Source organism: Hippocampus comes, unplaced genomic scaffold (genome assembly GCF_001891065.2).
Source record: "Hippocampus comes isolate QL1 unplaced genomic scaffold, H_comes_QL1_v1.1 scaffold76, whole genome shotgun sequence".
Lineage (NCBI taxonomy): Eukaryota > Metazoa > Chordata > Actinopteri > Syngnathiformes > Syngnathidae > Hippocampus > Hippocampus comes.
Window position 1 is genome coordinate 1,328,413 of NW_017805277.1, and position 27,215 is coordinate 1,355,627.

A 27,215-nucleotide genomic window follows, 5' to 3' on the forward strand; every position below is an offset into this window, starting at 1 on the left:
AGGAAGTTTTATTGTTATAATTATTATTATTATTATAATTATTATTATTATTAATATTATGTTAACTTCGATTGTGTTTTGGGCGAGACACACAACAGGGAGCGAGAGAGGGAGAGGGGCGCAGAAAAGAAGAATTGCGTGCAAGAGTGGGGAAGAGCGACAGCAACTGAGCCATCCGGGCTGCCGTAGCAAAGCAATTGCCTTGTGAGCTGTGAGGCACTCCTCTCGTCAATGAACGTTGGAAAGATGGCGACGGCATATGCACAAGCGAAAGTCCACCTTGCCGGCGGATCGAAAGTGCTTCAAAGAGACTCTTAACCGTCATTTATGCAAAAACCCAACGGTGCAAAATTCGCTCGCCGTTGCCTGGACATGGTTTAGTCCATGCACGGCGAAGAATAGGACGCCGCTTTCTCGTTATGGAGCCACCGGATCGCTCCAAGCCCAGCAGGTATGAGAGATTTGTCCAACAGACCACCACACCACCAGCGTTTTGCGCTTGCCAAATAGAGAACCGAGCGTGACGCTGCACTCTTCTTGCGCACTAACTCACTTCCTGTCAAATTGTGAGACGCGTGCAGTTCCCTCACTGCTTTTGCAACAGGAGAGTTGCAAACTTTTTATGCAATTTTCAGTCGCCGCAAGTTATTAGCACGCCGCTGCGCTAAAAAGCGACAATGCACGCTGGTTGAGAAGGTAATTGTACGAACGGCTGCAGCATGTTAGGGAGTAAGCTAGCCTGCCACCACTGTTAGCGTTGTCATTTTATTGTTCACAAGTTTACTCACTAGCTCCGACAAAGTGGTTTTTATTTTTCTTCAAGAAAACGACGTGTTATTAGTCATGTGTGATCACTGATTTAACAGGCACACACTTCCCAGGATTTAGCTAGCCTTTGCTCCACTGTTTTCTGTTGGTAATCCTTCAGCTAGATTTAGCGCTTGTGTTGTTGTCCCGTGTAACATTTTTGCAAAGTGTGCATGTTCACTTGGTAGTTTAACAGGACATGCATGATCTTTTCTATTTCTGCTGCGTGTCGAACTCAGCGGACCCTCGGAAACGTGCAGCAACAATTGTCCCAGTGGTTGTGAAGGTTACCGAGTGAATTATTTCGTGCACGAGCATGCACGTCAGAAGATTGTAAAATATTATTGTTTCTATAATCGACATGGCGTAGTTTGCCCCTGACTGCAGGCGACAGGGCGTCAGGAATTTGCTGTTATGTCTCCTCCTCGCTTGTTTTTCCACTTGCCGGAAAAAAGAAAATCATCCTTTATGTACAAATGGTATTTCCCTTTTGTCTTTAATGCGTATTGTGTTGCAGCCAGTCTGAAGTGAAGTCGATGATTGTGCAATACCGGCCTTATTAACGTTGTATAAGGACAATGCACAACTTGATGTGACCCTGGTGCATGTCCTTACTGGAAGTTGACAAGACATTCCCCCACCCCAACATCCCATGTTTGTTTTGTGCGTGGGTGGAGGGTAACACGTGCTATAATGAGCACAAATCTACGCTGTGCCCACACACACACTTCACAGTGTTTCCATGTCTTTGAAGAAGTCTCACAACTCCTCTTTGGTGCTTTGAAATGTACTGTGTGACCTCCGCAGCCAAACACAATCTGGGACGCTTTGATTTGTTCGTGTTTCAAAACCAGAAAAAAAGGAAATGTGCATGCATTTCCTACGATTTTATAATGGAATGTTTAAAGTAACATTTTTAAATTTGGCGTTCAGGGGGACTAAATAGAAATTCTCACATGGTAGTATTTCGAACGCTTTGTGAAATAAAACCAAAACAAAGTGAACCTCCACACCATTTGACAGACAAATAACGGAGATTGAACAGTAAGGTGTTTGCATAGTGATGCCGTCACCTAGTTGCACTATATATTTTATGTTGGGGATAATGGAATGTCATCTTTTGCTGCACCACTTTTCTGTGCCATAGTAAGTGGCATTTCCTGTTTGATGGTTGTCATTGGAAGTTTCCTAAAAAAAAGTGGTGGAAAAAAATTGTCGTGCATGATGATGGCTTGAAGTGAAAGTTTTTGTATTTGAGGCATATTGTTCCAGAATGCGCTCCACTGTATTTGCATTTAAGCGGCCTAGAGTTGCAGTTTCCATGAACACAACATTGTGTGTTTGCGGATGTGTGTGTGTAGTTGTGTTGTGTCTGCATTGCTGTGCAATTAAATGGAAATGAAGGCAGACATTACGGACATTAATCTTTTTAACAGAGGGAGCTGTGTTATGCTGCTCATGTTTGCACTTAATATTGTTGGCGAAATTAATGCTATCATTGCGCCGACAGAGGTCCGATTGTGCAAAATGTCATGTTCTCCAAGAAGACACGGTCACTAGCGAGCATTCCTGAGAATTCAGGATGTGGTTCAGCCGTGCGCTCCGTACAGCGCTGCAGGCGCTCGTGGCGACAGCTCATTGAAAGGCTGCGTTTGCCGGGAGCACAGGCGGTGTGAGGAGTGCAGATGGAGGCTCCTCGTCTTATTTCCTAACAGCATCCGCTCTCTGCCTACACCTGCTCTTGAGAACTGTGCTTTCGCTGTCATCTGACGCTTCAATTGAAACAATTGATCTTTCCGAGGAATAAAGGAGTGGTGGGGAACCTTTTTCCCCATAGACATTGTTTCAATTCCTGGATGGGAGGTGGGGAAGGGGGGGGGGGTGAAAAAAATCACAGCAATCCTCAAACTAGCTTTATTGTAATATAGGGCTTTTTGTAGCAGTATCTCTTAAGTTGTACGTGTTTTTAGAAATTGCACGGCAGGCAAATGCACTTGCAAGGCCGTATATGGCACACGGGCAGTAGGCACAAGTACTGCATCAGTCTATTTTAACTGACCGGCACATGCATACGCTGGCCTGCTGAAGCTTTCTCTCCTGACTAGCAGATATTCTTTCAAGTTGGAACAGATAATTGCTCACTTTGCATTCATGGTGCAAGACTAAGAAGTCGTTACGCTATTTCTCTGCATTGCCTTGTGTAAACAGTGGCTACATTTAGATACATTTCACCATGTGACCTTTCTGCTACAGTAAGAGCTCTTTCATTGACTCGTGTATGCTTTGTGCGTTTGCATACAGGAGAGTCTGGGAGGTCCACTCCTGGCTACGTGCTACATAGAAGAGAAGGGTGGGGTCAAGTTCTTTGTGTTTGTTGTTTTTCTCTCAAGTGTGTGTGCTGACAGTACTCAAGTCAGATGGCGATGTTTGTGCAGCGAGTTTCAACAAGGGATGGCAAGAAGTCCCGAGATTCCTGCTGCAGTATGTACACGTTGCAATTTCCGAGTGGTATCGTGCGCAGGGAGATAGATCGTACAAAATAGCAGCGTGAAGCAGCGGTGACCGTTTCATTTTTGTTGTGGGCCACGCTGTTGCTGTGGTTTGCCTTGGAGGGCCGTGATGACTGGCATCTCTTATAAATGCCTGATTGTGTCACGTTATCACATAGACACAACACATTTAGAATCCGTCTCAAATGTTCCAAATGAACATGCAAATGATATTTCCTCAGATTTTTATAGTCTATGCAAATGGAACTCAGCATCGACTGAATGTTTTCAAACAAACTTTTCAATGATAACAGTATTTTTTTTTCCAAAGTAAAAGCAGTTTTGCTTTGTGAAAATGCACCGTTTCAAATGATTATGCACACTTGTGTTTTGAGACATGTTATTGGTTGTAAAGAACTGAAAATAGACCTCCTCTTTGAGAGCAGCTTTTGCAACTCTTTCATCCATGGAATTTTTCCAGATTCTCTGCTTTAATTTCTTTGCATGGTATCAAAATAGTATCCCGACGCTACTCTTTGCACATGAACTGCCTCTGCCCTTGTAGATTTTTGCTTGAGCATGCTCCAAAAGTTGAGTTCAGGGGAAGATGGTGGCTTCATGATGAGTTTCTCCCCTTTTATGCCCAGAGCAGCCAATAATGCGGAGGTATTCCTTGCCACCCGAGATTGTTCACTGATAAGTGCGGTGCAGCCTTGGATGGTCAAGATGAATAGAATCTTGGATGGCCTCCATGCCCCAACAAGGCTGCAACCTCAGCAGAGAGGTTTCAGAGTCAAGCTGGTCGGTCCCGGAAGGTGGGAAAATAACTTCTTAAAAGTAGGTGGAGTTTGTAACTGACTACTTTCTTTGATGGAGAACAAAGTCATCTTTATGCCTGACAATGTGCCATCTTATGCCGCAAGAAATTTCTCGACATCATGGGCTGCGACGGCCATAAAAGAAGGAAATGTGTGTGGGCCCCTGCCCTCCTCTGACAATCAACACTATTAAAAAAAAAGAACTTTGAAGCATCCTTGTGCACAAGGTCTGTGAGGTTGACATCCAAACAGCAACTCGGGGAGGCCATTCTGACATTCTGGAAAGATATTTATGCAGAAGCTGTCCAAAAACTCACAGGTTCAATGGATGGAAGAAATATCAAAGAGCTCCCATGTTAAAATGTAACTTGACCTGTTAAGATGTTTTTGATTGAAATGGTTTTTGATTGCAGTAAATACAACCTCCATTTGCTGCAAATTCAACAACAACAATTTACATTTTTTCACAAACGTAAAGTGCATTGAAACACTGCTGTGCATAATAATTTCAAAGAGTACACTCTGACAAAATCAGTTTTTATTAATTTTTTTTAATGCTGTTATAACTGGGAACTTTGGTAATCTCTCAACGTTATTAAAAGTGATGACAATTTGCAGTTTTGGTATTTGAGCCAGAAATGTGAAGTTGACGCGCATGATTTGCCTTTGCGGACAGCATAAAATGGATCTGGCCTCTGGGCCTTAAAGTAGAAGTCAAGTCGAACATTTTCTGAAACTGTCACTATCAGAGAACTTGTATTGCTTTGTCAGTTTCTGTTGTCTAGCAGTATTGGATGCTCCAGTGTAATTAGTTCTATTTTCTTTCCACCTTGGTTGATAACTCGGAGGCTTAAATGGGAAACCGGGAGATGGAGCGTCTGCTTGGCCTGCCGAGGCTCAATTATGCCAGTCCTAATTAGGAGAAAGTGTGCTCTTTCCAAACAGGCCAACTTCTCCTCCTTTCCTCCCCTAACTCGCCCCCCCCCCCGGCTCCAAAAAAACCCCTTTTCGTTTGGTCTTTGTGAGCAAGCGTGCTCACTAAACAGCTGTGTGCTATTCAGTGGTGGGCCTCACGGGCCGCGTGTCAGTACTATACAAAAGAGTGCCCCTTCCTGGTACAATGTGTGGAAGGTTGGGTGTCAAAGGTCAGCCACCGCCCCTCCCTTCAGCTGAATGTAGCAGCCCTTGGTATCTGTGCTTCAGTCGCTCTGCAGAAAAGACTGGGTTTTGTGCCGTTTATTATGCACGCAGTGTTCCTGCCCAGGGGCTGCAGCATTCCATTGGCCTTTATGGGGGGGGGCCCAGTGCACCATCAGATGAGCCATTCAGAGCGGCCAGACACCATCTGCAGTGATCATTTACTCCCGGCAGCCAGTCGGGCACAGCTTGCAGACAGTAGGTTACTCGAGCCCGTGACCCTCTCCGTGATCCTCCCCCCATGCCACACTCCATGCACAAAAGCAGCCAAAAGACGAATTTCAGCGCGCGGGGGCGATCGAGCAAATTGACGGCCGTTGTGGCGTCATTGGTGCTGCTGCCATTTCTGAGCATTTCAGTCATGCTGTGGGGTCTGATCCCCTCTGACTCGCACGAAGTATTTCTGTGCCTTTGCCCTGCTGCACGCCGCTTTGCACACTGCAGAGAAAAAGTCTTCAGAGGTGCTTACATTTCCGCCTTGCACCTGCTTGGTTTTCTGTACATTCCTCTCCCGTGCATTTCTGATAAACGCTTTCATTGTGACTCCCGACATGGCTTACTGTGCCTTCTTGTGCAGGCACACAGAAAAGATTGCTGTCATTTCCTGATCCTGCAGAACAAGCCCCTCCACAGTTTGGCTGCCGCACAATGCACTCATAAAGGCGCCGCTGTTCTTCTTGGATGCATGCAAGACTCGCTGCTATGTCATTTGAGGACTGGCTTCATCAGGGTTGATGCCGTGTTCGCAGTCGCAGTATTTCATGCAAAGTTTCAGGGTTTGCAGCAGGTGTCTGTCGGCTGTATTGTAGTTCCATCGCAGTTCCCAGGGGGACCGGGTTTGTGATGCAGGGCAGATGGGTGGTAGAAGTCTGCAGTCCTGCTGGCAAGGGATTTCCAGATTACCCCCCAACACACACACCCGTCGTTTCTCTTAAACACTCACTCAGCGAAAGTGATACAGCACCGCCCCTCTCCACTGTGTCCACACAAACAGGCACGTGTTGCGTGAAAACCATTCACTCGGATGATGGATGAAGGCACACACGGTGAAGAGCATGCAGGATAGCCAGGCTTCATGCGCCCCCACCAACTCCCCTTCCTTCTCTTTTTGTCTTTGCCGGGCGAGGTCACGATCCAACCTTCCCCCTCTAATCCTATTAAAAAAACAAAAACAAAAAAAAAACAGCAAAAAGGGATTAGGTGACAAAGGTTGGACACTGTTGTCTCATGGCACATTTCCCGCTCACAATCGCTTTCTTGCTTTGTGCCCCCGCCCCGCCTCCACCCCATCCCCGGAGATGCTAAGGTTTCAAGTCATTTCTGCCTGCTGAAAATCATTGCAAGTATGCTGTCAAGCTAGATCCATGTCCGAATGTTTGACAGCAGAGAATTAACACCTTCATTACATGAAAACAAGCGTCTTTTGCAGCAACAATGTGCATGCAAAGAACCTCGTCAAGCCTCCCTTGAGCAAGTTGCATCAGAAAATGGACTTGTGCATGATATGCCATTTGTCGATTCGAGCAGGGACAAATACTCTACGTTCAATATTTCTGGTCGAACTAATGGTAAAAGATTAGATATGGAAATAAGATCGGTCCATTGTTTACTGTCAAACTTTACAGGAAAATGTTCTAACATTGACTTTGAACTCGTTCAGTACCAGCCAATTCTAAACCGAGTCTGAAAAGACGTTTAAAAACGTCTTTGGGAGTGAATGAGTTAATTGGAAAAATGGCTTGTACTGTACAATAAAAATTAAATGAAATAGCCAGCCTTTGATCATAGCCTCAGCATCGTACTTCTTTACATTAATTTTTGGAACGCAATTTACATCAACTGCCGTTAAGTATGTTTTTTTTCTTGTTTTTTTTTTTTTTTTTTTAAATTAAACCAGCCATTTTTTACCCTAAGTCTTGAAAAAAATTAAACAAATACAAGAAGTACCTTGGGTTTAATATGTGGAGTCCGACAAATCATAGAAATATGTCTTTGGGAGTGAATGAATTTTAACTGGGAATGGGTGGAAAAAAGTCTTGGTCAATTCTGCTTTGATTGTTACGCTGGGAAAGTGTAGAGTTTAAAACACACACACACACACACACACACACACACACACACACACACACACACACACACACACACAGCCCTGAACGTGCATAAACATCAACCTTTACTGTATGTTATGTTATTATTATTCTGTGATTATACAGTAATTGTCTCCTTACTGCAGACTTGGCAAAATTGTCCTCAACATCCAGGACAGAGCGATGCATCCCACATTCCTTCATAGCAATTTCCAAGTTCCATTTCCCGGTGTATGGTCGTCATCCCATTGTTCTTCTTTTCCATCACTGGAATATGCTTGTGGAAGCATCACAAAAAAAGCAAAAAAAAAAAAAAAAAACCTCTTCTTATGGAATTAGTCATTTAGGCGCATGGTGGCGGTTTGACCTGTGGAGTTTCTGCATATCTCCCTCTCTAGATGTACTTTAATGTTTGCGTAGCCCAAGAGAGAACTTGGATCTGTGCATCTGCAGGCCTGTGGTCATGCACACACATGGCTGCTGTGCAGGGAGAGAGACAGCCAGTCGGACTCCAAAGGAGGCACCACTAGTCAGTTGTCAGTCTGCCGCGGGGAGCAGTGCACATTACGTGTGCTTTCACTTTTTGCAGCTGCGGCATTGCAAGTGATTTGCTGTTGCTGCGCACTCTTGACTGACTGCAAACATTCCAGCGCTCTCTGACCTTGATGAGTTTCTGTGGTTTGACATGGTGGAAATCATTTTCAGAAAAAAAAAAAAAAAAAAAAGGCCAAAGAGCTTCTTTGTTGTTCGTGTCGGCCTCCGGGCCGCTGTGCTTATTATAAAGCTGCCAGCATGAATAGCGCGTTGTGAATAGTTTGACTTTTTTTTTTTTTTTGCCTCTAAATTGAATCGTAAATGTTAACAGGCAGGGCAACCCAGTGGGAGATGAATCCCAGCAGAACTCTAAGACGGAAGAATCCTGGGATTCGCCCAGTGAGGAAGAGGAAGCCCTGTACGCTACATCACCCCCTTACACCCCCCGTCAGATGAAACGAATGTCTGGCAAACATCAGAAAAGCAACCAATTCAAGAGCGGCGGACGTTCTCCCAGCAAACGTGAGAGAAATGAGCTTTTCCTCATCCGCGGTATTTTGTGTAGGTGTGCGTTTTGACGATTGAGCGGTTCTGCGTGTTTTTCAGCGGACCCCAACCCATCTGTCCAGAAAGAAAGCCCCCGGCCGGCAGAGACGCCCGAGGAGCACAGCTACAAGCAATGCAAGAAGCAGAGGGCCACTCTGCGCTCCACCGAGAGAGACCACAAGAAGACGTTTGAGGGCTCCTTCATGCTTGATCCGCTGTCCAAATCGGTGCCCTTTGGCGCCCTCAGCATGGATCCCAGGAAGCACTACCTGAGCTTGGGCTGCAGCAGTTGCAAACTGCCCGTGTCCATGCCCCACATGGCCCGCACCCACCGCCAGACCTCTCGCACGGACTGTCCCGCCGACCGCCTCAAGTTCTTTGAGACGCTGCGGCTGCTGCTCAAGCTCACGTCCATGTCGTCCAAGCGCAAGGAGAAGGAGCAGCGAGGTCAGGAGAACATGGCCTTCATGGGCCTCAACAACGAAGTCATCTGGCTGGAGCTGCAGGCGTGGCACGCACGCCGCTCCATCAGCGACCAGGATTTCTTCCTTTTCACGGCGCGGCAGGCCATCCCCGACCTCATCAATGAAGTGCTACATTTCAAGGTGAACTACGATAGCCTGAGACAGGCTCAGTGTTCAAGGTCCCCAGCAATTCACGCGGACTGCCGGACTATTAGGACCGATCCGACTTTTGACTGTAAAGAGAAATGCACGTCCGCCGCAGTGGACAGCAACCACTGTGGAAGGGATCCCTGGGGCTTTAGCGCTTGCCCCTCCACTGCTCTCAACGCAGCGGAGCCACTGGGCTCAGGTGCCGACTGCAGGGATCACCTACAGAGGCAGCGGCTGGCCTTTGAGCAGGTCAAGCGCGTTATGGAGCTGCTGGAGTACGTGGAAGCGCTGTACCCCTCGTTGCAGGCCCTGCAGAGGGACTACGAGAAATACGCGGCGCGAGACTTCCAAGGCAGAGTGCAGGCGCTCTGTTTATGGCTCAACATCACCCAGGACCTCAACCAGAAGCTGCGCGTCATGGCCACCGTCCTGGGCCTGCGGGACCTGTCTCGCATCGGCTGGCCCGTCTTTGAGATCCCGTCCCCTCGCTGCTCTCGGGGCAACGAGGAAGACGACAACGAGGAGGATGAGAATGACTCCACCGCCACGTTCACAGCAGAAAGCGACGGGGAGGACAGGGACGCCGAGGAGGAGACTGCGGGATGTATCCTAGAGGAGGGAGAAGTTTCTCCCACCCTGACTTCGAAATTTTCACAGCTGTTGTCAGAGGAAGAGTTTCTTCCGACGGCAGCATCGGGAAGTCCAGAGGCCGCGGGCGGAGACGGCGTGTTCTGTCCGACGGCCATATACAGGCCCTTTGTGGACAAAGCGTTGAAGCAGATGGGACTGCGGAAACTCATTCTCAGACTGCACAAACTGATGGACCGCTCTCTCCAAAGGTCCCGGGCGGCCCTGCTGCGACACACGCCGGCACTGGAGGTGAGACGCTCATCTTTGCTTTCGCGCTTCGTCGACACATTCGATACACAGGTGGATTGATGAATCAGGAATGGGCATGATAAGCGATGAATCCATTCTGTCAGTTGCGTGAAACTGATTGAAGTGCGCCTAGAAGCAAACGAGTCAGAATGAAGTGCACTTCTTGGCTTCTTCAACAAGCAGAGGTCCGATTGATTCGGTTTCAACTAGTGTGCTGTCTAAAGCACACTAGTTGTAAGAACGTGTGCGTGGAGCAATTTTTTTTTTTCTTCAGGGTTAATTTGAGTTCGCCAACAATTTTAAAATTCCCAATTAAATTTTCTTGTTTCCAAAAAATGTGTTTGCAACATTGAAGGAACCCTGACAAAAAAAAACAACAGCATTCGCTACACTTGCAAACCTTCGCCGCTTCAAGAAGTGATTGGTAATGGGAATTTGAGCTGCATCCATACAGAGCTTTTGCTCTGGCAGCAACTTCTCCACGAATTATTTTGCACTGGACACAGGAGTCCACAGCATTCACTGATAAATCCTTCCATCACATCAAGAATGTTTACAAATTATTTTAACGAATTTATCCACTGCATTCCAAATTAGGATGCAAATCATGTTTTCATCAGTTTTTATAGACAATGGCAGACATGACATTTGGAAAAAAAAACACATTTGTGCGCACAGACTACTACAGTGTTTCGTGCGCATGGAATAATTACAGTACAGCGTGCGTCCGAAATATCCACAAGGAGACACAGCTTCTTCGTGCGTACGCTCTGACTACGTCATGCGCACCAACAACTACTTTGTGCGCACTTTATTTTTTGTGCACACAATGTAAGTGGTCCATGCGCACAAAGCAATAGTTCGTGCCTCCTCGTGCGTACATAATATTTACACTGTGTGCACAAAGTATTTTTTTTAATTGTATTGTATTTTATTTATTTCTGTATTTTTGGCATTGTTTTGTTTTTCAAATGTCATGTCCGTGGCTCCGTACAGCATAAGTTTGAAGGCATGAACGTTTAAAAAAAAAAAAATTATATGCTTTTGAAAATTAAAAATTAAGTTGTTCTTAAAATGCGGACATTTTTTTTCGGTAGTAAAGAACTGCAAATAAAAGAAAATGTGTTGAATTTGTAGCACAAGGAGGGTTGTCTTTCAATCAAAACCTTCTTAACAGGAGTTTTGTTCTTTCATTTATGCACATGCATTGCTTGAAGGCAGTAGAATTACTCTTAGTATGTATTTGTAGAGTTGTCACAGATGATATCAAGCTGCTTAATTTAACCCCGTGAAATAGTTGAAAACATTGAGATTATTGCAAGCGGCTTATCAGTCAACAACGAAAAAATATTTCTGTTAGTTCTGATTATGCTGGCTGTCATTTTAGGCGCCGCAGTGAGGAACGATTAGGAGGCATCAGCAGCCAGTCTGTACAATTCTTGCCAGGGTCAAAACTTCATTTTCTGTGTTATGCAACACAAAACAGATGAATCTTTTCAGTTCTCTTTTGGGAACAGTTGTTGTTTTTTTTTTTTCTGCAGAGAATGTATTTTTGAAATTGGTTTGAACGATAATGGCATTCGTTGGGGTGCAGGAAAAGGCCAAGAAGGAACTATCGTAACCAAAATGTTGCCACTTTCATGTCAAATTTTTATCCTTTGAAGGTACATTGAATGAATATAAAAAGTCGACACAGCCCTGTTCAAATACCACATTTTTCTGAGATCTAAAAAAAACAAAAAACAATGAGACCAAGCTAAATCATGTCATAAATATGTCCACCATTGTGACCTATAACCTGTACAACTCAATTGAAAACATTTCATCTTTTCCAGAGGGGAAGTAAAAAAAATAAATAAAAATACGCGCTGAAATAATGTGCTTGCCCCTCTTTTAACCACCATCTTATACCTGGAATGGAGGCGGCATGGCTCAGTGGGAGAGTACTCGTTTCCCAACCCGTGGGTGGTTCCATCCCTGGCCATTGCGGCCATGTCGAAGTGTCCTTGAGCACGATAATGAACCCCCCCAGTTGCTCCTGATGCCGCGTCATCAGTTGGTGAATGAGGTAACAGTCTAAAGCGCTTTGAGTACCCGAGGTTGAAACCATTTAGAATGTGACTGTGTTCAGAATTAACCAGTCGCAGCCAAACTTGACTGGGAGTCATCCCGCACTTAAAATGCTCCTTATTAACCGCAAATCAATTGCTGATGTTAGCCTTTCCGTAATACGTTTTCCAACAAGTGTATTAAAGATTTTATGTTTCGACTGAAAACATAATTGAACTTTCTGGCCATAATATCCAGACTTATGTTTAGCACAAATGTAGCACTGCTCATCTCATCAAGGTCAAAGCCAACTTGCCCCCGATACTGGAGGACAGTACTAGAAAAGCGTCAACATCGCTGCACCTTCATTTGGAACCTCACCAAAATGTAGTGACATCTTTCTCAGCTCATGTGCCGCCCTTCAATAAAATTCCATGGAAATTGGTGTGTGGTGGGCATTAACCTGCTCGGTAACACACAGAGCAATGACAACCGAGCCTCTCTCGCATGTGCTTGTCGGAGGTAGTCCTCCTTTTGATTGGTTGGTTGAAGTATTAAACTGTCTTCTCCTGATGCAGTTTGCGGACTTCCCAGACCCCATGCTGTACAACGACTACCTACCGGAGTTGTCCCGCCACGGCTCTTGCAGCGGTTCAGCTGAACCAGAGGTCCTGGGAGCGGACCAGGTTTCTTGGGAGGATCTGCTGGACATGGACCTCCCATCCTTCCGGCCAGCCTTCCTCGTGCTCTGCAGAGTCCTCCTCAATGTCATCCACGAGTGCCTCAAGCTGCGACTGGAGCAGAGACCTGCCGGAGAACCCTCCCTACTCAGTATCAACCAGGCAAGAAGATACCGAAACGACGTCCGTCCATCCGATCCGTGTTCTTATCGCCCCATCGATAACGGGGCCTGTACGGTGTGCACAATTTTTGCTGCAAAGAGGGTGACCAGTGTCGTGCTTGTAAACAAAAAGGCATACTGTATATTATCACGTCATGTAATTGTGAGGGTCCGCTTTTTCAATATCCTTCATTCTTTTTTACCGGTTTGTCTTTACGCGTTGCAGTTGGTGCGTGAGTGTAAGGAGGTTCTCAAAGGGGGTCTCCTCATGAAGCAGTATTATCAGTTCATGCTGCGCGGCGTGGTCACGGATGCTCAGGGCTTGCAGACCAACGCCAACATCGACGAGTTTGAGGAGGAACTGCACAAGATGCTTGTTGTAAGAGGCGTCACTTTTCCCTCCCTGCTTCTTTGAGAATGCACGCGTGATTTGTCAGAGTTGTGACCGCTCTAGTGTCTGGATTTCAGGTTTACTTTGACTACATGCACAGCTGGATCCAGATGTTGCAGCAGCTGCCTCAGGCGTCTCACAGTTTAAAGAACCTACTGGAGAAGGAGTGGCACTTTACCAAAGATATCACCCCCTACATCCGTGGAGGGGAGGCCCAGTCCGGGAAGCTTTTCTGGTTAGCGTCCTTTGCGTCGCTCTTCCACAGACCCATTCAAAGCCTCTTCGTCAAACACACGGAATTGACAAGTTATTTTTTTTTCCCGTTGAAGTGACATCGCTGGTATGCTGCTCAAATCCACTGGAGAGTTCCTTGATGCCGGCCTGCAAAAGAACGGCGACGAGTTCTGGGAAAGTGCAGATGACAGCACTGCCTCAGATGAGATAAGGTAAGGGCTTCTAACCTTAGAGTCACTGGTCACAACTTTAGGTACAGCCATCCAATCAAAATGAAATCCACGACGAGATGTAGCAAAAATACAGAAAAGATGCGGGTTGTGAGGAGAATATTCCTTTTTAGCAAAAATGCAACAAGCACAAAACCAGTTGGTTGACAAGAGACAGTCCTGCGGCACCTCATCTTGATCTTTAGACCCAACTGTCAAAAATCTTTATGATGGCTGCTGGCTGTTCCACCGACGGTCTGTTCGTGGTCTCAAGGTAAATAACGTGGTCATGATTCCCCAGGGGAGGGAGGGAATATGAGCCGTATGCTTCCTTCGCATTGACACACAGGAGGTCAAGAGATTGATTGCCAACTTAACTACATTTTATTTTTAGAACACTTTAATAAGCTGAAACCAAAGTGCCGTGCGTAAATAAAGATCAACTAATACCTCTCTTTGGAATGACCTCCCACTGAGCATTCGGCAAGCCTCCTCGCTGCCCCCCTTTAAAACTCGTCTCAAAACTCATTTGTATTATTTGGCATTTTACTCAGCATGACTCGGACTTGATTTTAGTTTGACTGTTTTTGTGCTTTCTACCGTCTTTGTTATTAATTTGTCGTTTCATTGTTTATTGTTGTATATGATATTTGCTCCATGTACAGCGCTTTGGATACAGCGGTGGTTGTTTTAAAGTGCTCTATAAATACAGTTGAGTTGAGCATACAGAAGACAACTCGACGCAATGAATTTAAGAACACGAAAATAGTAGCAAATTTAAAAACAGCAGAAACACGTAAGACGCTAAAATGTGGACAGTCTCGTGAGATTCATGCTGCGTTGAAAGCTAAAGAATTTTAAAAAAAAAAATGCTTTTTAAATGTTTTTTAGTCCTGTAATTGTCAGTGAGGCGGATTGCCGAATGTGTGTCAGGGGGCCGTTCGATAGTTTGGGAACAGCAAGAGAAAAAAATCCCTAATGAGATTCTGTTTAAAATTTTGTACCTGGTGGAGGAGGTGGTCAACTAATGTCGACATGGTGGAGCTCATAGAAGTAAGACAACGATTTGAATGTTGCTCTCGTTGCAAAGTCTACATGCTGTCTGGAATTCTTCGTAGATAAGAAAGAGGAAAAGGACTTAGGCCTGCACTCATCCAGTGAAGCTGTGACAGTGTGTTAAACGTAAATCAAAACGGAATACGATGATTTGCAAATCATGTTCAACCTATATTTAATTGAATACACTACAATGACAAGGTATTTTATGTTCAACCTGATAAAATTGTTTTGTTTTTTTCCCCCACAAATATTCATGAACTTGGAGTGCTATGCCTGTGCGCCAGTTCTTGTCCTGCTTTGTATCTTCTCCAGGATGCATTTTTGCAGAGAGGATGAAAGGGTCATTAAAAAAAAAAAAGGGCACTATTATCTTTGTAAAATCGAGCTCTTTTAGTGGATCTCGTTAGCTTGCGCAGCATGCCGTAATGTTTTTCGGTTGGTGTTTTTGATTGGGCCATTATGACTCGTCATATTTTGCTTTTCAAATCCTCCAAGGCGCTCAGTGATCGAGACCAGTCGGTCGCTTAAAGAGCTGTTTCATGAGGCCAGGGAACGAGCATCCAAGGCTCTGGGCTTTGCCAAAATGCTACGCAAGGTAAGTTGTAATGTCACCTTAAAACTGAGCAGTGACTGTGCAGACTTTGTGAGCGTGTGATTCATTCTCACCCGAGAGCTGAGGGTGTGTGTTCCGACTTCCCGTTTTTGCCGCAGGACTTGGAGGTCGCCGCGGGTTTTAACATCACGAACGGAGTGGGGTCTCTCCTCGAAGCTCTGAAGAAAAGAAATTATGTGAAGGTGTGTTACTGTTCTCTTTTGGAACGTTTTCATCTCTGTCATATGAGTCAAAGCACGTTCGTCTTTGTCTTCTGGCCCTCAGGTCCAGATTCCTGGCCTGGAGGAGCTGCAGGTGTTTGTTCCCTTTAGCTTGCTGGCTCAGCGGCCGCTCATCCTGCAGCTGCTCAATGCTGCCGCGGGAAAGGACTGCTCCAAAGAGCCCGACGAAATGGCGGAGGACGAGGCATTCCTCCTCATGAGCAAGCATCGCGCAGGGGACTTGACGACCGATTCGGAATGGGCCCAGTGGGACGGAGAGCTGCTGAAACTGGTTCCCACAATGGAAATCGTCGACACACTGCGGGCCATGAAAGTATGTGAGGCATGATTGAATTCCTCCCGCTAGCGTAGATGAGCGTACGCCTCATCATCCCCGACTGCGACCGCAGGTGGAGAATGTGCTCATGATTGTGATGCAGTCGGCTCACCTGGTGGCTCACCGGAAGGCCGTCCAGCAGTCCATGGAGGATGTGCTCACTCTCAGCCGCGAGCAAACGTCCAGTCAGCCTCTTATCGCTAGCGCTCTGGAGGAGCTCAAGGTGCTTACATAACCACAACCTTTGAAACACGCACACGCACACGCACACACACACACACACACACACACACACACACCTGCAGAGGCACCAATTCAATCTGAAAATACATGCTCTCATCGAGTGAAATCTCTCAGGCTAAGCACAGTCAAGAACATCGGGGGCAAACCTTTGTTATGGATAGGTTCCTAGTTGATGAGATTTAGAAAAAAAACTAAAAAGCTAACATGCAAAATTGTTAATAATAATGCATTTACTTACAAATAATGATTTAAAATGTATGCGTTAGCGTGTTCATTGGAATGTATGTAATGACAATATTGAATCAACCGATTATTTATAAAAAATAAATGTAGTGTCAAATCAATCAAGCTGTTTATTATAGTAGTTTATGTATTTAATTATGCAAATGAATGAAAAAGGGACATGCATTTTTGGGGAGGTGGGGGGCGGGCGGTCATTTAATGCGAAAAATATGAGCGGGCTGTATGTGGCCAGTGGACCCATCCCTGATCTAGAAAGATGGTTCACCTCTAATTTGTTTGGATTTAGAAACTATATTTCCATAAGAATGGCCATTCGGTGCGCCAGTGGTTAGCGTGTCAGCCTCACAGTGCAGAGGTCATGGGTTCCATCCCGGATCCGGCCTTCCTGTGTGGAGTGTTGCATGTTCTCCCCGGGCCTGCGTGGGTTTTTCTCCGGGTACTCCGGTTTCCTCCCACATTCCAAAAACATAAAGCGGATCGGAAAATGCATGGATGGATGGATTACCATCAGAAATGATAGCAGTAGAAATAATCCATTGCAGGGTCATTTTGTCTCCATCATAAAAACATTGCCTAACTTTGCAGACCATTGTAATGTTAACTGTCATACAAATGAACATTCCACACAGTCACAAAAATAAGAATTAAAATGCGTTAGAACTTTGTGTATCTTGGTGCGACTTCGAGGTGTTGTTTTTTTTCTCCTGAACACATTGTTTGAATTCCGAACTATACAGTATACTGCAAGGGTATTTGACCATGATATACAGTAGACCAAACAACTGGGTTCAAATCAAAACACCACATGTAAACATCTCGTATGGATTACACAAATTAAGGCCAACGATTCATTTTTTTCCACCTTTGTCTGATTTTTTTGGGTGCACGTACACTCAGGATGAAGCCCTGCAGCTCTGCATTAAGATCAGCTCAGCCATCGAACGAGTGGAGTACATTTTCACGTCGGAGTTTGAGGCCGAGGCGGAGGAATCCGAGTCGTCCACTTTGCAGCAGTACTACAGAGAGGCCATGATCCAAGGCTACAACTTTGCCTTTGAGGTAAAAAGCAAAAGGGCTGATCGTTGTTCTAACACCGGTGCGGAAATAAATATGCACTGGGGACTGGAAAAATGACAGTTGAGAAAAGGAGTTCTCCTCTTTTTCTAAATCCATTGATGCCATTTTTTTGTGTCTGATAATACATCTTTATTGATATAATGGGATGTTTTCCACAGTACCACAAGGAAGTGGTGCGCCTCATGTCAGGGGAGTACAGGCAGAGGATCGGTGAGCGCTACATAGCCTTCGCTCGCAAGTGGATGACGTACGTCCTGACTAAGTGCGAGAGTGGCCGGGGCACCAAGCCAAGGTAAGCCTCCAACGAGGGCGATGTCATTTGTTACATACTGCCCTTTCTGGTTCTATAACACTGGGACAGAGGTCAGCTAGCCTTTGTGTTGGCTCTCGGCAACTATTAAGGGGTGTCGGTGTCTTTTGGTGCTCACCGCAAACCCAACCCAATCCACTTTTGAATAAGCCACCCGACGAGTGTATCAAGTGTCACTATCTCCCTGGAACTTTAAACACTTCCAACTCACCATCCGCCCTCGTAAAGTCATTTATCCTATTGTTTGCTATGTTTGGAATTTGAAGCAACAAATCTAATTATCTAATGAGGGCAAACACAATACCTGACACACACACACACAAAATGTGCTTTTGCAAATGGTGAACAGAAATGCTCAGTTTTGTTTGACACTGACAGACGTTTTATTTGAACAATAAGTTTATGATTGTGTCGTTATGGCAAGCAGGTTTAACATTTAAAAAGCCACACCATTTTTGACTTTCCAGAATTAACATTGTAGATATCTGCAACGTCTTTCTAACTAGTTGTAATTCCATTTTGAAGAGTTGGAAATTTGATTCAAAATATGTAACGTCATTTTGACCTGTTCAGCTCAAGTATTTTTGCACAAAATCTATTTTTATTAGTCGCAATACAATCCGAAATGTATGAGCTATTGTTTTGCAACATTTCCACGGCTACCGTTTTACACTGACAGCGGCGCCATCATCCTACCACACTTTCCTTGAAGGGCTGACAAGCTCATTATAGCATCGGATGACCTCCTCAGGACAGAAGCAAAACGATTCCTGATTTTGTATCGAATCTGATGTGCATATTTAAATGACCCCACTTCTCTCCACAGGTGGGCCACTCAAGGATTTGACTTTCTTCAAGCTATTGAACCTGCATTCATATCAGCGTTACCGGAGGATGACTTCTTGGTATTTAACAAAAAAAATAAATTAAAAAAAAAAAAAACCTGTGCACATAAAATGACGTCGCTGCACTGACCTGGTTTTCTCCCTGCAGAATTTACAAGCACTGATGAACGAATGCATTGGACATGTGATTGGCAAACCTCATAGCCCAGTCACTGGCCTATACATTGGTGAGATAACCAAAATAATCAAACAATCCACTGATGCTACTTCCGTTTGTGGATGTTTTTTTATGTTCTCTAGCGTGCTGTGACACAAAGCAGACCACTCCGACCACGAAATAGCAAAGCACTGCCGCAAGATGTGCACAGCTTGCACGCGCATTGCACAAATGGTTGCAATAGACATTTATTGAATAATTATGGTCATGACATAACGAGAAATGTTACTCTCAAATCACAAGCTGTTGTGTGGTAATCTAATTTGTTTTAGTCCTTGTAAAAGTGCAGCTTTTTCCTCTCAATATTTAGAACAAAATCCTATTTATTGTCAATTGAAAGCACGGCTTCAGGAGCAAAATGACAGCTAATTTACAAAAACTGTAGGGTTGACATTTGCAAAAATGTGCATACTATGCAAAACGATGCATGTACTTAGATGGTTAGATGGCTGGCTGGATGGATGGATAGATGTTATACTTCAATACAACTTGGTGTTTTTATCCCAAATACAATACACTCCATTACCGATCAGTGATCGAGATGTGAAGATGGTTCACCATGACACAGGATAATCATCAAATATTTAATACTTTATAAATATAATCAGTATGTTCAAATAAAATCAGTCATAGAGAGTTTCCTTACCATTAGGGAAAGTTGCGAAAAGTTATGCCTTTTGTCTTTGTTTTTTTTTAAACTATGACAGTGTTTTATATTTTCAATAAAGCACTTTTGAATGCCGAGGCCCTTCACACATGAGCTGCTCTCACTCATTTCCAAATCCACGTCCCTTTCCAGGATTTCCAGTGAATCTCTGCATTTGTTTGTATTTCCAGCACCCAGAAATAGCCCCCGGCCTGTGAAAGTCCCTCGCTGCCACAGTGACCCACCAAATCCAAATCTTTTCATCCCCAATGCTGAAGGATTCAGGTTGGTTGATTAGTCAGTTAATGAAGAAAAGAGTGTTTTAGTCTTGCCTTCATTGCTTTGCTGCTTCTGGCTCCCTTTGCTTCACCTGACTACTAATGGCAGAACTGTGTGTGCGTGTGTGTGTTTGAGTGAACCACCCAGCCACATACCCTCACTCACGTTTGCGCACATCCGACCCGAGACAACTGGCTCCTCCGAGGCGGAGCTCTTCAGTGTGTCTGTTTTTACCACGCAGCTCTCGAAGTCTCCCCTGTGACCTCCGGAATCAGCTTTTCCCCAACGGCCCTCGGCCCGCCCCACAGGGCCCGGGGGAACACGGACACGCTAAAGCGCCCAGCGGCACCGCCAATGATGTCAGGTAGCCCCTCTTCCCTGGTCACCCGCGAGAAAGGAAACAAAATCCCAAGAAATCCGCACGCAAAATCTCCTCTAAGCACTGATAATGAGTTGTTTCTGCAGGTCAACTGCACATTTCCATACTGCAATAGTCATGCTTATTTCCAGAATCCTGGATTACTATTGTATCACTATATGCCCACTCATGCGTACGTTCGCCAAATTTGCGACTGACATTTTTGTGACGACACCATTTGGTTGCAGAACAAGTCTAGCATCTCTTCTTATTTCCATTTGAGAAAAATGTCGTAAAGTAATGTTTGTCTCGGTTTAGTCTGCACACCATGAGCTCATATTTGTCGTATAGAGCCTCTATTTAGTCTGAAAACGGAATAAGAAGAACTGAATAAAAGTGCAGTGTATACTCCCTTAAATTTTGAAATGCACTTTTTTTTTTGTAGCCTTGGATGATTTAACAGTAAATGTTTTTTTATGATTATATAATTCAGGCTTGTAAGCACTCATAAATCTCATTGGGCGCGAAGATGCATTTTTCGACGCGCCTTTTAACTACTGTGGATTATATTTGTATGCCCGAATGCCACTTTGTGTCCAAATCAGGGTTTCTTAACTCACTTTGTGTCATTACAAGCAATTGTCTGCTGTGTTATCTGTTGGAATGGAAAGAATGGGCTATGACATTCTGCTCTTTAGTGCTTTAATGCGAATCTCTTGCTTTTGACGCCGCTCACGTGCCGCCAATAGACCTTTGCCTGTGCTATTAAATCTTCTGATTTCATGCTGAACGCTTAGTAGACTCCTCTGAGGGACAACATGGACGCGGCTGCTTTCATGCGTCACATGGTTGTAGCTTGTACTGTCAGCTTGAGCATACCTTAAATGATGTATTCATTGTTTGATTGGAAAATGTAAGAGAAATACAGTGAACTTCTGTTTAATGTGGGGGCTTTGTTCCCGGACTAGGTGAAAAGCCGTTACATTGAGACATAAAGGGATATATGCTTTTATTTGTATGTGTTGCTGCTGTTAATTAAGATATATATATATAATTAATTATTTTTATTTATTTTTAATAGTTTGTCCCTTTCCACGTACTTTAACCCTTTCAGGGACAGCAGTTACTACAGTGGACACCATTTTTCACTCTTTAATGTTAAGAAATAGGTTCATTTAATGTTACTTTAAGGAAATAGAAAGAAGAATGGCATTTACTGTTTGTTGTATATGTTGAATTGCTCCATGTACAGCACTTTGTATGCAGCGATGGCTGTTTGAAAGTGCTCTATAAATACAGTTGAGTTGAGTGTTCTAAATAAGATTCAAAGTGTGCTTGCTTCAGTATATTTGTCATACTCAGTTGATTACTGGAAAGCTAAAATACAAAACAAAATAATTCTATAATGTGTACTTAAATACCAAAATATTCAACCAAACCACGTTTTCATCTAATAAAAGTAAGCTCGCTTCATGCTGGTGACAGACGAATCGAAATCAGCATAGATGTCACAGTAATTGTCAACCTCAACCATCTGCGTCTATAATACAGGCAGCAGCAACACATACAAATAAAAGCATATTGCTACCTTCTTAAACCACTGGCCTTCGTCATATTTTGACACAAAATATGTTTTTTTTTTCTTTTCTTTTTGCCTCGAGCATCACAGGATGCCACCTCTGCTTAAACCGGCCTCAACCTTAGCTGCTGCTGATAATACTAATACTAATAATAATCATCATAATATTTCATGATTAATATAATATAATCAGTATTTGGTTCATATTTTCCTGCTATCTGAAAAACTGAAATAAAAATGACTGAGGCAATTATTTTAGGGGGGTGAAGTTTTCACAATCCTCATGGCCATATTTCTCTCAATTATGCTGCATCTCCCCCAACAGACCTCATTTTTGCCCGCACACGTGGTGCAACAGTAAAGGCACCGAACTTTAAATTGGGACTTGCCTCTGTTCTGTAAAATCCCAGAAACATTTGCATAAAAATATATGATTCTTCAAGGGCACGAACGATAAACTGCAATGTTGCGGGGGTTCACTGTATCGCAAATGCTTTCAGTTTATACAAGAATAATGAATAATTGAATAATGTGTACGGTGTACTTGCAGGGGATCCAGTTTCCACGAGCACGACCGGCTGTCATCCGTTGCAGCGGAGTTGAATTTCAAGTCGCTGAGCCGCCACTCAAGCCCCACAGAGGACAGAGAAGGTGGGCACACTCATAGTTTGACACTGGGCACGTCATGCTACTTTACTCCTTCAATATTCAAATCCACACTGTTTTCCCAACAGAACCCTCTTATCCGAAGGGAGATTCCAATAGCAGCACACGCAGGAGCTGGGAGCTCCGCACTTTCATCAGCCAATCCAAAGGTGAAGTGATGAATTGGATATGTTTCTCTAGACCAGAGTTTCCCAAACTTTTTAAACCAAGTATCACCAAAAAAAAAAGAATTAGCCCTCCAAGCAACACCATCATGAGCAACAATAAAATACGGTAGTGTAGAAGGCCTAAGTGCTCATCAAAAGCGAGACGGAGCAAATGTATGTTACTGTATTGTAAGCAGTGGCCCGGTGGAGAGTGGTTAGCGCGTCGACCTCACGGTGCAGAGGTACCGGGTTCAATTCCATCTCCAGCCTTCCTGTGTGGAGTTTACATGTTCTCCCTGTGCCTGCTTGGGTTTTCTCCGGGTGCTTTGGTTTCCTCCCACATGGAAGGTGGTCTCCAGTGGCCACATTTATATTATCATCCACAAGTGAAAATCTTCTTGCAGTGACTTAGAAACATGCCCTGCATGTCACTCTGCTCCATTGACTCCAGCGAGTCAGTTAATGTTTCCGCCATGAAGACCGTGCGTCTCCCCTACGCTAACTTTTAAGGGTATGAGAGCCGCTTCCATTGGCCAGGAAGCAAGTCAAAGATGTTCACTCCCACAGCGGCGCAAACGCCTGTTTCTAACTACGTGCATCTATAAAAATACCAAAGGAAAGAAAACTCCACCCAAGCGCAGTTGGGCTTGCGAGGCTAGACTTGTGCTGGGCATGACAATAGGGCCTTAAAAGTCACTGGTAGAGAACACATTGCATCTTTTTGACTACATTAAACATTTTCTCCATCAGACTCTGCGGCCCGACAGAGCCCGTTGGAGGCTGTCCGGCGCTCCATCCGCAAGTTTGAGGAGAAGCGCTATGCTGTTATGAAGCAGCGAAACATCATCGGCCAAGTGTGTCACACGCCTAAGTCCTACGACAACGTGATGCACGTCGGGCTCAGGAAGGTCACCTTCAAGTGGCAGAGGGGAAACAAGATCGGTGAGGACGGTTCTTCTTTTGCTACAATGTTAACGAAGCGGTGAGGTTAGAATGTACAGTGCATTCGGAAAGTATTTCTCAAACTTTTTTTGCATTTCATGTTACAGCCGTATTCCAAAATGGAATAAAGCAATATTCTTCAAGGTCTCCACACAACATAACATCAAAACGTTTTTCTTAAATGTGCACATTTGATATTCCTTAATGAGTCTCTGTGCTTTATAAATTTGGGAATACATCTTGAATGTGTATTTTCTTCCACAGTACTTGAGTGACACCAACTACCCGTGCCAAATCTCTTAATTTCATCCTCACACTTGGCCAATGACGATAACTCTGATTTTTATTCATTAATTCTGATTTTGATGCATGTCTGCATGTCCACGTTTGTCAACAGGTGAAGGCCAGTACGGAAAAGTGTACACTTGCATTAACGTGGACACTGGAGAACTCATGGCCATGAAAGAGGTTTGTCGCCCAGCAAGTGCTCCCTGAACTCTACAGACACGCAACACAAAAGCGCGGTTTGGTTAATTTATACACTGGATCTTTACAACGGTTTGGCAGTTGAACAACGCATAATTTTTTCAAGATGGCTCTTTTTGGGTAGGATCGGTGTTATGCCGTGCATCTGCTGAATGTCGGTGCTTGTGAAAATGTAAATGAATGGAAAATGTGGTATTCGTGGCTTAGATTTAAAAATGAATGCCAAACAAACACATTCTCTCTCTTTTTGTCGCGTGTCCTCAGATCAGATTCCAGCCTAACGATCACAAAACGATCAAGGAGACCGCAGACGAGCTGAAAATCTTTGAAGGTATCAAGCACCCAAACCTGGTGCGATATTTCGGAGTGGAGCTCCACAGGGTAAGACTTTGGCTTCTGCTGTTCCTCACCACCTCTTCCAATTCAGTCACTGTTTATTTACAAAAGCCGACTTTGGTTTATCGCCCTTCAGGAGGAGATGTACATCTTCATGGAATACTGTGACGAGGGCACACTGGAGGAGGTGTCCAGACTGGGTCTGCAGGAGCATGTCATCAGGCTCTACAGTAAACAAATCACCACCGCCATCAACGTCCTCCATGAACACGGCATTGTCCACAGAGACATCAAGGGTCAGCGTCCGGACACTCTTAAGTGCACATTTCTGTCTTGCGCTTCTCCTAAGAATGGCACTTTCATCAGGAGCCAACATCTTTCTGACATCTTCTGGCCTCATCAAACTGGGTGACTTCGGCTGTTCTGTCAAGTTAAGAAACAACACCCACACCATGCCGGGCGAAGTCAACAGTACCCTTGGGACAGCCGGTAAGACCATTCAGTGATACAGTAAATTCTACTACTACTACTACTATTTAATTTTGGGTGCCTCTCATTTTATTAAGAGAAATAATTACTTCATTATAATAACCGCACACCACACAATAGTTCTGCACCACTGCAAATCATGATAACATCTTTTTAAACGAATACCTCCCTGTCTGTGTCAATCAAAACTGAGCATTATCTTTGTGAATGCAGGTTTTTGGAGACTATTCGGTCGACCAACTGTTGTGGTCGGCAAGTGTATTTCTGCTGAAGGCTGTGCTCTCCAGTCAAACCCGTTTCTTTTGTTCCCCTTATCTCGACCAGCATACATGGCACCCGAGGTCATCACCAGAGCAAAAGGGGAAGGTCATGGCAGAGCGGCAGACATCTGGAGTTTAGGCTGTGTCCTCATTGAGATGGTCACAGGAAAGGTTAGAACGAATCACAAAAAATGTCATATATAACATATGGTATATTGGCTTCCATGTAGTCAACAGTCACGAGCGGGTAGTTGGTAGTTCTGCGATTAAACCACATCATAGTATATCTCTCATTAAATTTCTTTCCTAGGGGTTGCAAGTACATGACATCATCTTGGCATTAATACCGCCATTTCTGAATTGCAACATCCGATTCCTTTCCCCCTGTTTTTCCCTTCATGCGCAGAGACCATGGCACGAGTATGAGCACAACTTTCAAATCATGTACAAAGTGGGCATGGGCCACAAGCCCCCCATCCCCGAGAAGCTGAGCACAGAGGGCAAGGACTTCCTGGGCCACTGTCTGGAGAGCGAACCCAAACGGCGTTGGACGGCGAGCATGCTGCTCGACCACCCCTTTGTCAAAGTCAGTGGGCCGAGGATCCTCTCAAGCTATCACGGATTAATGCGCAATGTTTAACACTAACATGATCTGTCTCCTGCCTGCTTCAGGTGTGCACGGATGAAGAGTGAACACAAGAGTGACTTTTGGACTTTGCGGCACACACACTGTTGCCCACACAACTGTGGACGAGTTGATGTTTTGGCTCAAGGCACATGCAGTTAAACTGAGGAACGTAAATCCATGCAGAGGACAAGTGGACCTTTGTTTTTGATTTTAAGTGTATATAATGTTAAGAATAGCATCTGCATTCATTCTTGTATAAACAATATTGTAAAGTTAAAAGTAATTATTGTTCTCACTGGCGAAGCGAACTCTGAAAGGACTTTTGAGAGCATTCACTTTTTTTGGGGGGGGGTCTGAATGGGGTGGGGGTTAGAAAACCTTATGGCACTTTTAAACTGTTTACCCAAGGGGGCAGTTAAGTTGAGTAGTGGAGGGAAGAATCTCATTTCAGTTGACCTTTGAGAGGCAGGGGAAAAAGTGTTGCTGAATGGAAGGAACTGCATCTTTTATGACATGAACACCATCCAAATATTCATATTAATTTATCACTTGCCAAACGCGAGCAACGGGAAGGTTTTTGTTTCATTTCTTTGATTTTGCCGAGGAGTAAATGTAAAGTCGTTGGGAAAAGCTGGTCGTACGACCTGGTGCAGCCCAGACCAAGAGAAACATGGCCTTCTCTCTGCTGCTGCTGTTCCACACACACACACACACACGGTCCTCTGCTGCTCTTTACAGTGTTTGCTATGTACAAATATTAATAAACCAATCAATTTTTTAAAGAGGCTGTCTCTCTTTTTCAACACAAAGGCATCTAATACTGGGGCCACCCATTTGATTACAGATACCAAAATAAAAAGTATTACAGTATCCAATTTAATAGTCTTATGTGCCTTGGTTCCTCAACAAATTATGTAGAAGATATAGGTTAACTAATGATTGTTTGCCAGTTGTGAAGTATCACCTCAGGTACGCCTAAAAATGGATGGCTTGGGGAGCCGAGGATGAGGAGCGTCAGCGCAGAGCGCCGATGCGTATGTGGAATGGAGTCGTGGTTTGGAATTGAAGTGGATTTACATGGAACAGGAGATGTGAGCCAATTTCTTTTTCGTCAATGGACGCTACAGCTTCTTGTTTGCTTTCAAAACTTAGCTTGGACGTGCACATTTTCAGCATGACGTCCCTGATCCACTGGTGAAAGGACACTCTGATCATCTCCTCTATAACTGCTTCCAACAACAAAGTGTGCATGAAAGTGGTAAAGATTGAATGACTGTCTTATGGGTTGTATTATTTTGTTATGTTATGACTTCAAGATGGCGCTGTGAGAGTGGCTGCCTTTAAAGTAGCTCCTATACTTTTCTTCTACTTTCTCACTTTCATAACTTTGCTGCTGTAAATTGGGAATTTCTCCACTGTGGGACGAATAAAGGTTTTCTCATTCTTAAAAAAATGCACATTCATGTATTACATTGTAGTGTCATGTAATGTTGAGAGGGGGCGCCATAAGCAAACATGCTAATGTGCAGAAGAAAATATGACAGATCCAAAAATAAGATGC

At 44.4% G+C, this 27,215-nt stretch overlaps 1 protein-coding gene across 3 annotated transcripts; it reads left to right on the forward strand.

The window, feature by feature from the left end:
- Positions 1-178: 178 nt before the first annotated feature.
- Positions 179-26,433, forward strand: map3k4 (mitogen-activated protein kinase kinase kinase 4). 3 transcript variants are annotated; one of them, XM_019870648.1, is made up of 27 exons: positions 179-451; positions 8,264-8,454; positions 8,539-9,971; positions 12,599-12,862; positions 13,088-13,240; positions 13,330-13,487; positions 13,582-13,698; positions 15,250-15,349; positions 15,466-15,549; positions 15,632-15,901; positions 15,978-16,127; positions 17,288-17,449; positions 17,626-17,759; positions 18,604-18,682; positions 18,771-18,849; positions 19,677-19,770; positions 20,006-20,128; positions 22,252-22,352; positions 22,436-22,516; positions 23,264-23,455; positions 23,853-23,923; positions 24,206-24,322; positions 24,414-24,573; positions 24,644-24,766; positions 25,091-25,197; positions 25,433-25,612; positions 25,699-26,433. In XM_019870648.1, exons 1-27 carry the CDS (start codon positions 420-422, stop codon positions 25,717-25,719), a joined length of 4,776 nt encoding a protein of 1,591 aa, XP_019726207.1. In that variant the 5' UTR covers positions 179-419; the 3' UTR covers positions 25,720-26,433. The 3 variants fall into 3 exon arrangements, with proteins under 3 accessions (XP_019726207.1, XP_019726208.1, XP_019726209.1); XM_019870650.1 differs by lacking the exon at positions 179-451 and adding an exon at positions 577-696; XM_019870649.1 differs by lacking the exon at positions 20,006-20,128 and having other exon boundaries at positions 180-451.
- Positions 26,434-27,215: the final 782 nt, after the last annotated feature.